Below are 14,907 nucleotides of genomic sequence, written 5' to 3' on the forward strand. Positions count from 1 at the left end.
TAAAAGACATACTCCCTCGGTTCACTTTTATTTGCCCACTTTGGACTTTTCACACTGTTTAAGAAATCATAAATGGAGTACATAATTTACCAATGTACTCATATTAATTGATACATATTTTTATTGGATTTGAAAAATGATTTGAAATGAATAATTAATACTATGGGTAAAACAGAAAAAAAAATAGTCTTATCTTCAATGAAAATCTATTTTATGAGTAAAAGTAAACGGAGGGAGTACATAATATTGACCTAAAAAATCAAAATGTGAAGCAGCTTTTGTACAGATTAGAAAAATTGACATTTTAAATCCGTTTGGCCATAAGAATTATTCACTTTTTTCCAGAATTTTTTTTCACTTTTTTCCAAAATTAGTGTTTGGCCATGAATTTGGAATTTGAAAAACAAGAAAAACTTATTTTTCAAGTTTTTGACTTTTTTCACAACCAAAACAAGTACATTTCAACAAAAAAAAAATACTATTTGCAACAGCTATGACCAAACACAACTCCAACTCCAACTCTGAAAAAGTTTTTGATTTCTATAGCCAAATGCTTACTTATTAAAGAGGGCAATCGCCTTAAAAAGATAATGTTCTTATAATCCAAACTGGTAAGCGTTACTTACAGTTGATTAGTTCTGTCACACGAGCAATTATTATAGCCACAGCTCAACCTGGTTTTTTTTATAGCTCCATTAAACAATTTTCATGTATTATGTTAGCCTGAGAATGCTCTGATGTTGTCCAGCCGAGTGAAACATACAAAAACGTATAAACCTAATTCTCAAGCTCAATAATCTTCACCACCAACTTTCTGGAAAACAACAACTCAGTCATGCGGCTTTATAACACCCGCTGTTTTCCCATGGTCCAGTGCAACTGAGACTTCGTCTCAGCCTGAAAACGGAGTCATTGCATCTGAGACTTTGTCTCGATCTCTTCCTGTAATTTACAAACAGCTCCTCGGCTCAAGCAAGAAGCTGATACCCGATTATCACAGCTACGAAGGTCAACAACATGAGTTGTTGATTCTCCTTCTGACACGCCTAATTCCATAGTGTGCCAATTTCATCCTCCGAGGGCATCACATTTAGATCAGGTAGAAAAAAGCCTCTATTCTGATTCTCACTAGAGGCCAAGTCATCATCCATGGTATGTCTTGACAAAACTGAATCAGCATGGTCGGTTCTTGATGGTTCAAGCAAGTTGGAGCATCGATTGGACACTGATTCTGCTGCAGCCATGTCATTTGAGGATTGTAGATTCAAATCAATCTGCACAACAAAAGTTGATGAGAATTTAGTACATCTATAATTATGAAAATGTATTAATAGATGTATTTCTGAAATGAAGGCAAAAACAAACCTTGATTCTCTTCAAGTTATCACTCCTAGCTCTTTGCTCATTGAGGTTCACATGAGTCGACGCTAGTTCCTGTTAAGCCAGTAAGGACACTCGTTTTAGACAAACCAGATATAGAACTTGGTGTTTGGGAAATACAAGATAAACAAAATGGAACCATAGGAAACTTACCCTCTCCAGATGTACCCTCTCATTTAGTAGCAAGTTCTCTTTCTCCTTAAGTTCAGTGAATGTCTGCTAAAAGAAATGTTACAAAACTTGATCATTAGCAATGCACAACTAAGTACTTTTTAACCTTAAACGCTGTCAATTGTTTTTAAATTCAATGCTTACCCTCTTGTTTTTTGATCTTTTGCTACTGCTGCTGCTAATGTTACTTGTTTCATGAGTGAAAGTGCCCTGCAAAACATGTGTCATCAACATTTAATCACTGCAATAAAAGGCACCCAAAATATAAGTAGCTCTGATTTTTTCTCCCTAATAATACAAAAGTAGTGGGGAGATTGGGGCCAAGGGGCAAAAGAGGATAAGCCTATATGCTACAAGTTTTGGATCCAACAATTGGGACCACTTAGCCCAATGTGTGATGTGGATCAAGTCTAACAGAACAGATGGGGTTTTCACTGTTTAATTTGTTAGTACACAGGAGTACATACAATAGTAGAAAAAAGAAAAGTGAAGGAATATCAGAGCAATAGGAAAAAGACACGTAAAGAAAGTAGGAGAGCGGCCAAAGCTGTTGGGCGCGTGAATACAACACTTCTGACTTATTCAGAGATGATGATTCACACGAGTCCATTATGTGATTTTGACATCCGATCTAGTCTCTCACCCTTTTTTCACTTTTTACCTCCTGTAATAACTACGAAAAGTAACCATTTTACCAATCGCTGTCCTGCCTATGTTTTACTAGAACGGGTCATTTGCACTTTTATGTTGGTCTTGAATTTACCAAAACAAATAAATAAATCGCAGCGCATAAATTGACAGACGCAGCTCACACCCATTGCTAAAGGGCCAAAAAAAAATACCAAACTATTTTAAGGGTAAAAAATAAAAACCAAATCCATTTTAAGGACAAAACGTGCGATTTTATGTACCAGAATCTCAATACCAATTCACTCCGCCCAACTTCTTCATTACCCCAAAATATTAAAACCCAAAACAGAAAAATTCTGACGACCCACTATCCACCGAACACATTCATCCCCCGAAACTTTTGACTCAACCAAAAGGTTATTTACGTCATTTCACCACACGGAATTTTTCTTTTTCAAAAGAACAGCCCACTTTAGTACTACTCCTAATAAAATAAATGGTAGGAGGACAAATAGAAAAGAGCCGAAAGTTTATTTGTTCGAGGGAAGCTTCCCCAGATCTAAATAGAATATAATAAACTAAAAACAGTTTAAAACAGAACCACTCCTAAACTGAGGGATGAAAGGATATTTTTGTCATTTACATATACCGAACCATAAAAGAAGCGGAGAAGAGAAAAAAAAAACGTGATCTTTCCCTCGCGTGTCACTTCTCCGATTGTGCACTAACCCGACCCGATATATCCTTACCCGGGTCGACCCGAAAAAATTATTAAAATTTCAAAAGAGAAAAAAAGGATGACACCGCGTACACCTATGCCGCCGAGGCAGATCGGACACAACACAAGTTGACTCACTGAGGGGTAAAATAGTCATTGCAGCTACTCTAAAAAAGAGTGTCAAAAAAGGAAACGAAAATAAATAAATAAATAAGGGAAATATCTTATTCTCGTAAACAAACAAAAAGAGCGTGACCTCAAAACTGAAAAACTTACTCAACCCAAAATCCAAATATGGTAAATAAATTCAATATCCAACCACCTACGTCCATCGATGCCACGACGGCGGATCGTACACAACACGACTTGACTCACCAGGGGTAAAATGGTCATTTCAGCTACTCTAGAAAAGTGTGTTGAGAAAGGAAAAGTGAAAAAACAGGAATGTTCTCCTTAACCAAAAACTTACTCGCCGAAATATTAACATAAATAAAAAAAAAAAAGTTCAATACCTACAAACCTACGTCAACTGAAGGGTAGTCTGGTAAAAAAACACGCCAATTTCACAGATCCGATGACCGGAAAGTTGATGTCATCACCGGAGAGATGAAAAACAATGACGTAATAGGAAATTAATCCCGAGATAACGACAAAGATGCCAGTTATGGAAGGAACTGGAATGGTCAAATGGTAATTGCGGCTATTCTGGAAAAAGAGTGTCGAGGAAGGAAAGAAAGAAAGAAATAAAAGAATGTTCTCCTAAACAAACAAAAAGAAAACTTTCAATACCCAGCCACCTAAGGGTAGTCCGGTCAAAAACACGCCAATTTCACAGATCTGATGACCGGAAATCTAAAAAAAAAAAAAGAAATTAGCGATGAACAAAATCCGTTGGATTAGTGACGGATTTTCAAAAAAATCTGTTAGCTATGAGAAATTTAGCAACACAAATGGAGAAGGTTATTTTTTGTTTTTTCCTTTATTTTGAAAAAAATGGAGAAGGTTGAAGGAAGTAACAGGAAACTTAATCCCCAGACTCAATTGACAACGTTTTTTCTTTTGAGTGGTAGAAGAAGAGATGAAGGTGAGTTAAAAAAAAAAAAAAGGGAATACAAACCTTGGATCTGAAAGCGGAAGATAGATCGGAGGCACCATCGCTAGGTGAAGCAGTACCGCCACTCCATGAAAGCGGCGTTGTAGGGCTACACCTCGTAGTAGTAATATATGCTTTCTTAACAGATGTATTTGATGACGGCTTAGACCTCGGCTTATGGCTACCCCAACCACTCAAACCCATCGCCGGCGTATGAGTTGGGTGGTGGTGTTTGAGTTGGAAAAGAAGGTCAGCCACAACTGTATCATCGGATAAAGCAGTGGATATCCAATCGTCTTTCATATCTAGAAATATAGTAGTTTCACAGTGTGTCAAAAAAGGGTTTCAGAATATATATATGAGGAGAGGAGAGAAATGGAGGAACTGATGGGGAATGGCAACTATATATATATATATATATATGGAGAGAACTGAAACGAATTCTCCTTTGTATTTAAGATTTTATTACTTATGTGTGTGTCTGTGTGTATATTTATGGGATTTCCTTTCTCCTCTCTCTTTTTCTCTCTATCTCTACCTATCTCTATCGTGTAACATGACTACTGATTAAATGGAAATCTTGATCTATATTGTGTGTATATATATATATATATATATATATATATATATATATATATATATATATATATTATATACTATCGGCTTGAGAAATCCGAGTAAAATGCTTTGTTTTGTTTCTTTCTTTGAGTTTTCTAAACGGGTTCGGGTTAAATCTTTTTTTAAGGATTTTTATTGGTTAAAGTTATTATTTTTTAATTATTCAAGTGTAAAAAAAAATTCGAGTTAATTGAAAGCTGCAAAATTGCGATTAGCGAGTATTTATTGGTTTAAGTGCACATTTATAGTCTCATGTATATGCGTTTGCCTTATTTTTGCATTTTAAAAAAAATATTTTGTGATATATTTAGGGCTTGTTTGGCCATGAAAATTGTGAGTGTTTGAAAAATATAGATTTTGTTTTCAAAACAACTGAAAAACTTGAAAAATACACTTTGAGTAAGTTTAAGTGTCTATCTGGTCAACTTATAAGTTTATATGCCTATCTTACAAAACATGTCAAGTTTAAGGGTCCATCTAGGTATTAAGCCTTACTCCTTCCTTTTTATTTTACTTGGCCTTCTTAAGAACAACAACAACAACCCAATGAAATCTCACAACGTGGAGTCTGAGGAGGGTAGAGTATACGCAGATCTTACTTTTACCAAAATAAGACGGCTATTTTCGAAAGATCCTCAGCTTAATAAAAAGCATAAAAAGAGGTCAGATAAGGCTAAAGAATTCAAAGCGATAGAGAAATGAAAATAACGAAAGTGACTAAGTCATGATGAAGCAGTTGGCCTACTTAAGAAGTATTTACTAAATTAACCTTAGTAATTAGCTTTTGAAATTTAAATTTGACTATTAGTAATTTATGAAATTATTTAATAATAAGGGTAGTGTTAGAAGAAAATAATATTTTTTTCTTAATTTGCTAAAGTTAAGAAGTACTCACGCTATACATGTTTGACTTGACAAACTCTTAAGAAACAATAAATAAAATGATAATTATCATCTCACTGATTCAGAAGCTACAAGAAAATATTTAAACGCAATTTAATCATATGCGCTCTAAATAAATTATTAATTATTGTAATTTATATTACTTTTTATGTAATTTCTACATATGCAAAATTATTTTTCAAAAAACTTAAAAATTATATATTTGAATTCACGGTCTAAATAAGAAGTTTGTAATAATAAATACGAATTGCACCACATGAACAAGCACAGAGGGTACTTAATAATGAGGATAAAATAGATATAAAATAATAAATTATCTCTTAATTTTTTAAATTAAAAAAATAAAAGTGAATATTTTATTTAGTAACAAGTAAAAATGAATAGAGGAAGTAAAAAGAAAAAAATATTTTTTTTTTAGTATAAGAGTCAAATAAAAATGGAGTGTACGTTGATGTTGTTGATATCATATTTGTAGTGTACGTATATTGGTGGGGAGCATAACATAAGTCTTGGGGACCTACATAAAACACGTGGCCGTTTCACTTTCCTCTTGTCCTCCGCCTAGGGTTTCATCCTTGGGGCAAACTACTCTACGTCGACGGTGCATGTTAAGGAGTATTCCTTTTTCCTTTTATTATTTCTTTAAAGTTTAAACACAGCGTCACCGCCAAAAGATTATTTCCTAAAGGAGATAGTAGCACATTCTCTCAGTTGTTGCTTACTTTTAATTTTAATTCTTGTAAGTTTTTATTAAATTTATCTAATTTTAAATTAATTAAAATGTATATTTTATTATCTCCTTACATTATTTGTTTCTCTTTTGTTGTTCCTGTTTGTTATGAGAATTTTATGTACAGATGACTTGTTAAAACAAATTTAGCATTTGACTAGTTTTCTTTTCTATTCGGGTCAATCTCACTTTACCCCCTAACATTTAAGGGTTGGAAAATAATACTCCTGCACATATTGAATGGGAACAATAATCTCTTTTTGTAAAAAAATTCGTTGATTTTATTTTTCTGAATAAACATCTTCTTTTTATTAAAACACAAAAATATATACTTCCTATTATTTTCCCATTCACCTATTCCGTATTATTGGGGCTACAAAAAAAAATAAGAAATACTAATTGAGTATATAAATTAATGACGTTCTATAATGAAATAAATACAACTATGAGAAATGAAATAAGTGAGCACATAAAAAAATTAATTTTAGTAATAATCAAAACTCTAATATCTCCCCACTCGTGGGATTACACATTTACACTGGATATGTTGTTATTGTAATCAAAGTCCTAATATCTGTTTATACAAGTAAAAATAACAGATAATTATAACTTTATAAACATATTTCAATGCAGGTAATACAAAAATAATTAACAAAATTAAGGTGTATTTAATAACAAATTCCTAAAAAAATATCTATTTATATTGTAATGGATTTAAATAACAATTTAGAAAATATTCCATTATTGACCACCAAAACTGGTTTATTTATACAAATAATAAAGAATATTAAGAGAAAATAAGTTATGCATTTATATTATACATAAATACATAGTTAATGCTCGTAAAATTAAAATAACAATAATAAAAAACAGCATTGCAATTTGTAACAAATTCATAAAAGGATTATTCTACCTCTAATGTTAATGAACTTAAATAAAAATCCATAAATACCAAGGTTAAGAAAAATTAATTTTATATATCATATAAAAAAATACTAAATTGATGGAAGATTGAAAGTGTCAAGGGTAAACAGACATTGCATAGGATTTGTTAGGGGGTGGGGCAGGGGGGGGGGGGAGAGGATGCGGTCTATTATTCATATTAAGAGGGTGTAATGAGACTCTATTCTAAAAGAAGTACATTATTTTCAACGGAATAGGTGAATGGGAAAACAAAATAATAAGAGTTATATATTTTCATACATAAGGGGGTTATTTATCATTCCCATTCAATATGTGGATGAGGTATTGTTTCCCAACCGTAAATATTAGGGGGGTTAAGTGAGATTTACTCTTTCTATTCATAGGTATCAATATTTGTAATAATAAAATACTTTCATGTCTTATATTATGTTGCATTATTTAAGAAGTTTAACAAGCTTAGAATTTTATTTACATTTAAATGAGTTGGTTACAAATTTAAGATTATAATTGAATACTACAACAACAACAACAATAATATACGCAGTGTAATTTCACAAGTGGATCTAGAGAGAGTAGGATGTATACAAACTTTACCTCTATCTTTATGGGGTAGAAAGCAGATTATAATTGAATCATTTATGAATTAATTTAGATTGTGATATTATCTGTTAAAAACATAATTAATTATTATTCCAATAATAGTACCCCGTTATGATTATTTAGTAATATATTTAACATACATGTATTTTACAAATACGTAGTAATAAATAGTATTTAATAATTTTAATTTTTTTTGGTTCAAAAGATACGTATTTTAATATATATTAAAAGTTTACAATATAAGGGGTTACACGATTTGTAGAAGTAGTGAAAAGGTGGGGCATTAAATTGAACCCCAATATCTCGAAATTTGACCTTTGTGTGTGTTATCATTTGTTCGGGCACTCTGAACCTTCTCGGATGGGTCATTCCAGACCTCTATTGTCCGAGGCAAATGAAGCATTAATTCTGAGAAGGTCGAACATGTCATTTTAACTTGCATTGACTAACTTGACGGTAATTCGCGCGTCTGGTCAAATAGTCTCCGCTCCATATATTTTTTACCAATACTTATTATGGGTCTGTTTGGAAAGCCACCCATATTATTGGAATTGAGTGTAATTACACAGTTTGATATGTTTGTAAGGCCAAGTAATTACATGGTCAGCATGTAATTGAATGTAATTGGGAGGGGAAAATTACACTCTCTAATTCCCAAAGGAGTTGAGAATTAGGTATAATTACACACTATAATTACAGGATTGCCTTTTAATTTCTTTTATTTTTTATTTCTAGTATTTTTATTTGTTTTTAAATTATTTTTATTTAATTTTTAATAAATTATTTATCTTTCTTTTCATTCTTCTCATTTCCCAACCTTTACTTCTCTGTGATTCCATGTAATTGCTCGTACTTTTTTTTTTCTTCTTATTTTGTTCATTTAGCGTAATTACGTTATTATTCTAGTTTTTGAAACTACACTTCCTAATATTAGAAAGAATGAGTCATTGACAAACTTGACACATAATGAGTGATGTTGTTAAGGTACAATCATGTTGTTGAATGAGGTTATAGACTTATATACGTTTTCACTTTCTTTTGAATTATATTTACTTATGTTAATTAGAACTTATTTTATGCTATGTTGGAATTGAATTCCCTCAAAGGTCATTCATATTTTGACAATTGCCTCCTAATATCACTATTGTTTCTTTTAGGATTAAAATATCACTCAGTTATCACCATTTTCCTCAAAAAATACTAAACATTACAAAACCCTTCTTTTCTCCTAGTTGGCATGCCATATCACTTTTTTTTTTTTAATAATAAGGTTGTGGAATAATTTCAAAGACCTCCCTCCAAGCTTGTCTTGATAACACTTAGTTCCCTTGTGGTTTGAGATATTTACACTAACCTCTCTTATTTCAATTTTTTTAACCAAACTTGTTTTAATAATAATAATAAAAAATATATTCCAAATTTACCCTTTTATAGCTTAATTATGGGAAAAAATATTTCATGATAGTTCTCTCCCCTAAAATTGTTAGGTATTATATTAATAGTTAGGCTAAAAATTTAAAACTATCTTATATCTAAATAAGAAATCCTAAATTCTAGTGTTACGGTAATATTTTTCTTTGTTCTTATAATAACGTTATTAATAACAATATTTAGGCTAAAATGAGAACATCTCGCTTTTACTATTTAGAGGGTGAGATGAATAATCCATTTTTTAAATTCTTATAATTGTATAACTGCAATATGTTTTCAACTAATTATTTGGGTAGAAGGAGCATAATTACATCTACGAAAAAGGGTTGGAAACTGTATATACAGCGTGAGACTTTAAAAATAATCAATGAAGCAATATGAAGCCCAAGCTTTTTGAATCAATTTTCATATCACAGTTGCTAAATTTCATGTTTTAGCGTTTGAGATTATAATTTTCAAGCACAACCAAAAAAACCCAGCACTTTACCTATAAAATTACATAGTTATAAATTAGCAAAAATCTTACGATCAATGAGAAGCAATTATTATCAAAAGTTTAAACATTATAAATAAGGTTACAAAAGGGTATATTAGGAACATAAACAATTTTTAGTATTTAAAATTAGTTTGGTTACAAAAGAATCAAAATAAGGGAGGCTAGTGTAAAGGGAACTGTTGACACCCAATTTTATCCCGCCTTCCTCCAAAATATCTATTTACGCTTCTAGTATTTTTGGGCAACTTTAAAAAATAATTGTTTATACTTTACTACAATTATTAGCTTTTATTAATACCGGCGGTTCATTATCCTATTGTAGCCACTACTGTTGTTATTTTTATTTTACTACCGTTACTACTACTACTACTACTACTACTACTACTACTACTATTATTATTATTATTATTATTATTATTATTATTATTATTATTTTATTATCATTATCACCAGTATTATTATAATTTGCATTGTAACCATTTCAACATTTTTACCATCCTATGCACACGCATTGCATTTATTTTTTTGCACAATCAAATAATAGCGTTTATTCACTATTGACTTTCAAAATATTATTGCATGGCTATTACGACGTCATTATCTAAGCACTAGTAATTATATATTTTATATTAGATAATATTTTAGTCCATATTAATTCAGTCCATAATTAAATCCTAAAACTATTTGGGCTAAAGCCTAATTCGTGAAACCAACCCATTGCTTTCAGCTATACCCGGTCCTACCCATCGTCTGACCCGACCCGACCCGCGTGTTTCAAATAATGAAACCTCTAGGGTTTCCCTTTCTTTTTGCTTCATCCGCCTCCCTCTCTCTTCTCTCTCTCTCTCCTTCCTCTCTCTCTCTCTGACCGACGCAAACAACAAATCCGCAGGTCCCCTTTCATGGTCACAGACCCTGCATGGTCAAATTCGGAATGGAGATTTAATGCTTTGTACCCCCCCTCAGTTTTCCAATCGTTGAAGAGGGTGAAGTTTTGTTTTCTTCTGCTTCCTCTCTGCTTTCGATCTGAAGCAACTTTGATGAGTTTTGTCTACTTGTGATTTCAAATCGGTTTTTATCAGTTCCTTTTTATCTTCGGGTACGAAATTTTAATGGGTTTTGTCCATTTCCTTCTTTTTTTTGATCGGGTATTTGAAATCTGAACGTTTGATTTGGGGGGGGGGGGGGGGGTGGAGCGTCGTTGACCAAGAATCCCGCCCAAAAATTTGAATCTTAGAGAAAACCCTAGAAAAAGCCCCTATAAATAATCGTTTCTAGAGTGATCAAGGAAGGTTTTTTTGAGTCGCCAAAATTCCCCCTAAAAAAAAAAAGAAGTCTGTTAGCCGCCTTGAATCCTTTTTTTTTTTTTTTTTTTAAAAAGAGTTCTTCGGTCGCCCAAAAAAAATTCCCTAAGCAATATCAGTTTCATCAGTTTTATATATCTGAGTGTCGAGCAAAAAATACTCAATCATTTTTGTTTTCGTTCGTCGTGGTGCTGCTTCGAATCCGAGCATCGCAAGCTCAGATTTGATAGTGTTCGAGCGCGAATCGAAAACCCCGCACCCACTTCGCTGCACCCGAAGAAGGTCAGTGAATCTTCTTTTTTTAGGATATTTTGAATTTATAGCTGTTTCTCTGCTTAGATGTGTTCTAGGATGTTATTATGGTAGTTTTAATTGCTAGTTTAATATCTGTTTATGTGTGTTGGTTGTCATTCTTATTTAGTTATGTTCGTTAATAGTTTCAGCATGTCTATAGGTGTTAAATTGGTCCAGTTTGTTTAAGTATGTTAGTTACATCTTTGCTTAGTTTAGTTTTATCTAAAAATAGAATTATGTGTGTTAGTTTGGTTGGTTACTAAGCATGATTAGTTGGTTACTAAGCATGATTAATAGAGGGATAATGCTCCTTTTTAATAGATCATCCTGCATAATGTGTCAAATTAGATTTATTAACTCCTATATACGACCTTGGGTTATTTGTGTTAGTTAGTCATGCCTATTTTAGTTTAACCAGCTTTAGTTCAGCATAACTTTGTATTGGTCTAACCTGTGGAGTCTATTGCTATGTTGTTAACCTGCTTATCCTACCCTTTTGTTGATCAATAACCATGCTTATGTGGTTATGTGTTTAGATCCACATATAGGCTTTAACTCTAGAAATGCTTGACCTCATACTCGTTGAATCATTTTGCTAAGTTCAGTGGAGATTGTTAGTCTAACTGAATTCTCGTGTCAATTAATCATGTGCTAAGTCAATTCCTTTATGTCATTTGCATATTTCTTAGTTTTTTTTTCAAAGTCTCTATGTGGTCTGAATCTTGTCTATGGGGATATTTGCTGGTGTGTTATTATGATTAGAGATTTTTTTTTACTTGATCTCGTTTAGTTATATGTCTGCAACTGCACCATCCCTTCCCCTTTCCCCTTCGGCTGTGCTAAAAAAATGACATATTTGCCATGAAGGATCTGTCAAACTGAATGTGAATACTATGCTCCCCAAAAACTTGAAACCATATTGACTGCATGTTGCCTAGTCTGATTATGCTCATTTTAGCCTTTAGTCAGCATGACTTTAAGTGCATAATAGCCTCCTCTCCTCAATTCTCTCCTATATTCCTATGTTTTACTGCTGTGTCTTATGTTAGGAGGCTGATATGTGAATTATCATGGTAGTAATAGAGAGAAATGGGTCTCATGCTTGTTTTCTGTCCAAATGGGAATCTTCAATTTTACTTGCTGATCTGTTTAAAGAAAGATTAATGGTTTAGCACGCTTCTTTAAGGTTTTTCCTGAGAATTATGGTTGATTAACTTTAAGAAAGTTGGCTTCTTCTTTATAATATGATTTGAGTGTGTTAAGTTCCACATCAATATCTGGCCGAAGCTGAAATCTGTTCCATTCCATTAATATGATTATGGGAAATTGCGTGAATGTTGTGTGATTCTGTGTTTATTTCGATTCCTACGTGTTTGTACATTGCAAATATACCATGTTTGATTAAGTATATATTTATGTATATCAGCAGTACACTTTTACTGAAGCACGTTAATGGGGAGGTTAGATTGGTCATTATGGATCAAGCTTGAACCCTCCCCGATGTTAGCCATGCCTGGGATTCGTGAAATCCCTTGGAACTTGTGCAACATCGGGAAAACGGGGGTAAAAGCTTTCCAATATTAACCTTCTACACATCCTTATGAATGTGTATACATGAGATATACTTAAATATACGCAGTATATACATAACCTACCGACCTGTTTTGAATTTGTATTTTTACATGTTTAACCTTATTCATCGATTAGATACTAATCCTTTTCCTTTCATTTTTATGTATGACCATCATATACGAGTCCGAGGGATTCGTTCTTCTTCCACATTCGGTGTTGGGCTAAAAGCCCAACGAAATCTTTTCCGTGTCCAGCCCATCCGCAGCAGTGTATAAAATCTCTGCTGGGTCGAGGCCCAACAACAGCAAACAGATCGTAGCAGCTTTAAAATGGGTTGAGCCCATGCCCGATTGCAGCAGCTCTTTAAAAAAAAAAAAAAAAGGGCTGAGCCCATTTAAATTATCTACTCCTCTATTTATTTTGTGCATTTAATTTGTATTATGCAACTAACTCTTTGTTTGTTTGTTTTCTTAGTTTAGATAAATCCTAATGAATTAGTAGGTTTAGTTTTAGTAATGGGTAGTTAGTTTAAGGAAGACTAACAATTAATTCCATAAGTTTTATTCTCTTCTTTTCATGTTAAAACTATTTATAACGTCTAATATTTATTTTATTTGGAATAATTGATTTGCAAAATGGCATGACTATATATTTTAAGTAAAGAGAATCATATTTTTATCATAAACATTTCAAAACGTCACTAATACGCAAGTATAAACTCAAGTATATTTTATAAATAAATTTTCAAGTTTGAATCAATCACGCATATTTTTAGCTAAGCATAGTTAATAAGAAATAATAAAAGGAAAAAGAAAACTCACTTCCTTTTGAATCCTATTTATAAGCCTAGATTTTTCTACATTGCTATATTCATATAACATAATTTATCCAAAGTTCAAAATTGCTAAATCTCTTCTCAAAAGTTATTATTTATGGGTAAATTATCATATTTCCTGCAAGTCTTATCTTGAATAGCATTTACTATATTTTCATATAAGGTCTTAACAACATTTAAAGCTTTATTTTAAATAGCATTATTATTGCTTTCATTTAAAGTCTAAGCAACATTTATAAGTCTTATTTTAAAGTAGCGTTTAAAGTCCTCTTTTGTACGAATTATTATATTTTCCGTAAATCTTAACTAACATTACTTTCCTTTAAAACCTCAGCAATACTTGTAAGCCCTTTCTAAAATTTAAGCACTATATTAATTAACCTAAGTTTGGCCGGATAACCGTAGTTACGGATCCTAGAGGATGCCTAACCCCTTCCCTTTAGGATAATTAGAACCCTTACCTGGAATTAAAATTTAAGCAGACCATTAACGGGGTTTAGTTAGCTTTACCTTAGTTAATAATTAGGTGCCCTAATTCACCTTAAAATCAATTAGGTGGCGACTCCTTAAAATAAAAATAGAAATCTCTAATATGTTGTACTCTAATTTAACCTGTTTTAAATGGGGTATAACAGGAACTAAGTGTTATAAAGACAAATTTGAAAGGAGGTCTTTGAAAGTATTTCATAAGTTTATTATTAAAAAACAATTTTTTAATGTGACATGGCATGCCAATTAGGAGAGAAGGAGGTTTTGTAATGTTCAGTATTTTTTGAGGAAAATGGTGATGGTTGAGTGATATTCTAGTCTTAACAAAAACAAAAGTGATATTAGGAGGCGATTATCAAACATGGGTGACCTTTTAGGGAATTAACTCCATAACAGTATCATGTTAAACTTTTTTCTTGAATTTTGAATTTAGGTTATATTTTCGATTTCAATTTATTTGCTTTAGTAGTATTCACTTGTTGTTTTTACATTATATGTTGTTCATTTTCCACTAACGATTGATAGATTATTTTTTTTGTCAGACATTTGAATAATGTGATAACATTATTATATGTATAAATATTAATATTTTTGTCAAACATCCAACCAATGATGTTCTTTCAAATTGTGTGCTTTTAATTTGATAATTAATTAAATTAAAATATTATAAATTTTAAAAAATATATAATTATTTTTAAAATATTATTTACAAATGTGAT

General features: G+C 31.9%; 1 protein-coding gene across 2 annotated transcripts; it reads right to left on the reverse strand.

Annotated features, from left to right (window-relative positions):
- Positions 1-522: 522 nt before the first annotated feature.
- LOC132614248 (uncharacterized) lies at positions 523-4,565 on the reverse strand. Of its 2 annotated transcripts, none has more exons than XM_060328663.1 (5): positions 4,017-4,565; positions 1,696-1,761; positions 1,534-1,599; positions 1,366-1,434; positions 523-1,274 (listed from the first exon to the last, which is right to left on the reverse strand). In XM_060328663.1, exons 1-5 carry the CDS (start codon positions 4,293-4,295, stop codon positions 1,047-1,049), a joined length of 708 nt encoding a protein of 235 aa, XP_060184646.1. In that variant the 5' UTR covers positions 4,296-4,565; the 3' UTR covers positions 523-1,046. The 2 variants fall into 2 exon arrangements, with proteins under 2 accessions (XP_060184646.1, XP_060184647.1); XM_060328664.1 differs by having other exon boundaries at positions 1,534-1,596; positions 4,017-4,564.
- Positions 4,566-14,907: the final 10,342 nt, after the last annotated feature.

Source organism: Lycium barbarum, chromosome 10 (assembly GCF_019175385.1).
Source record: "Lycium barbarum isolate Lr01 chromosome 10, ASM1917538v2, whole genome shotgun sequence".
NCBI lineage: Eukaryota > Viridiplantae > Streptophyta > Magnoliopsida > Solanales > Solanaceae > Lycium > Lycium barbarum.

Bases quoted from the DNA above. Each gene is read 5' to 3' on its own strand.
- LOC132614248 (XM_060328663.1), bottom strand. From the start codon at position 4,295: ATGAAAGACGATTGGATATCCACTGCTTTATCCGATGATACAGTTGTG. The intron at 1,435-1,533 runs GTAAGTTTCCTA...CTGGCTTAACAG, and splicing joins AGAGGGTACATCTGGAGAGG to GAACTAGCGTCGACTCATGT. The intron at 1,275-1,365 runs GTTTGTTTTTGC...TTTGTTGTGCAG, and splicing joins ATAACTTGAAGAGAATCAAG to ATTGATTTGAATCTACAATC.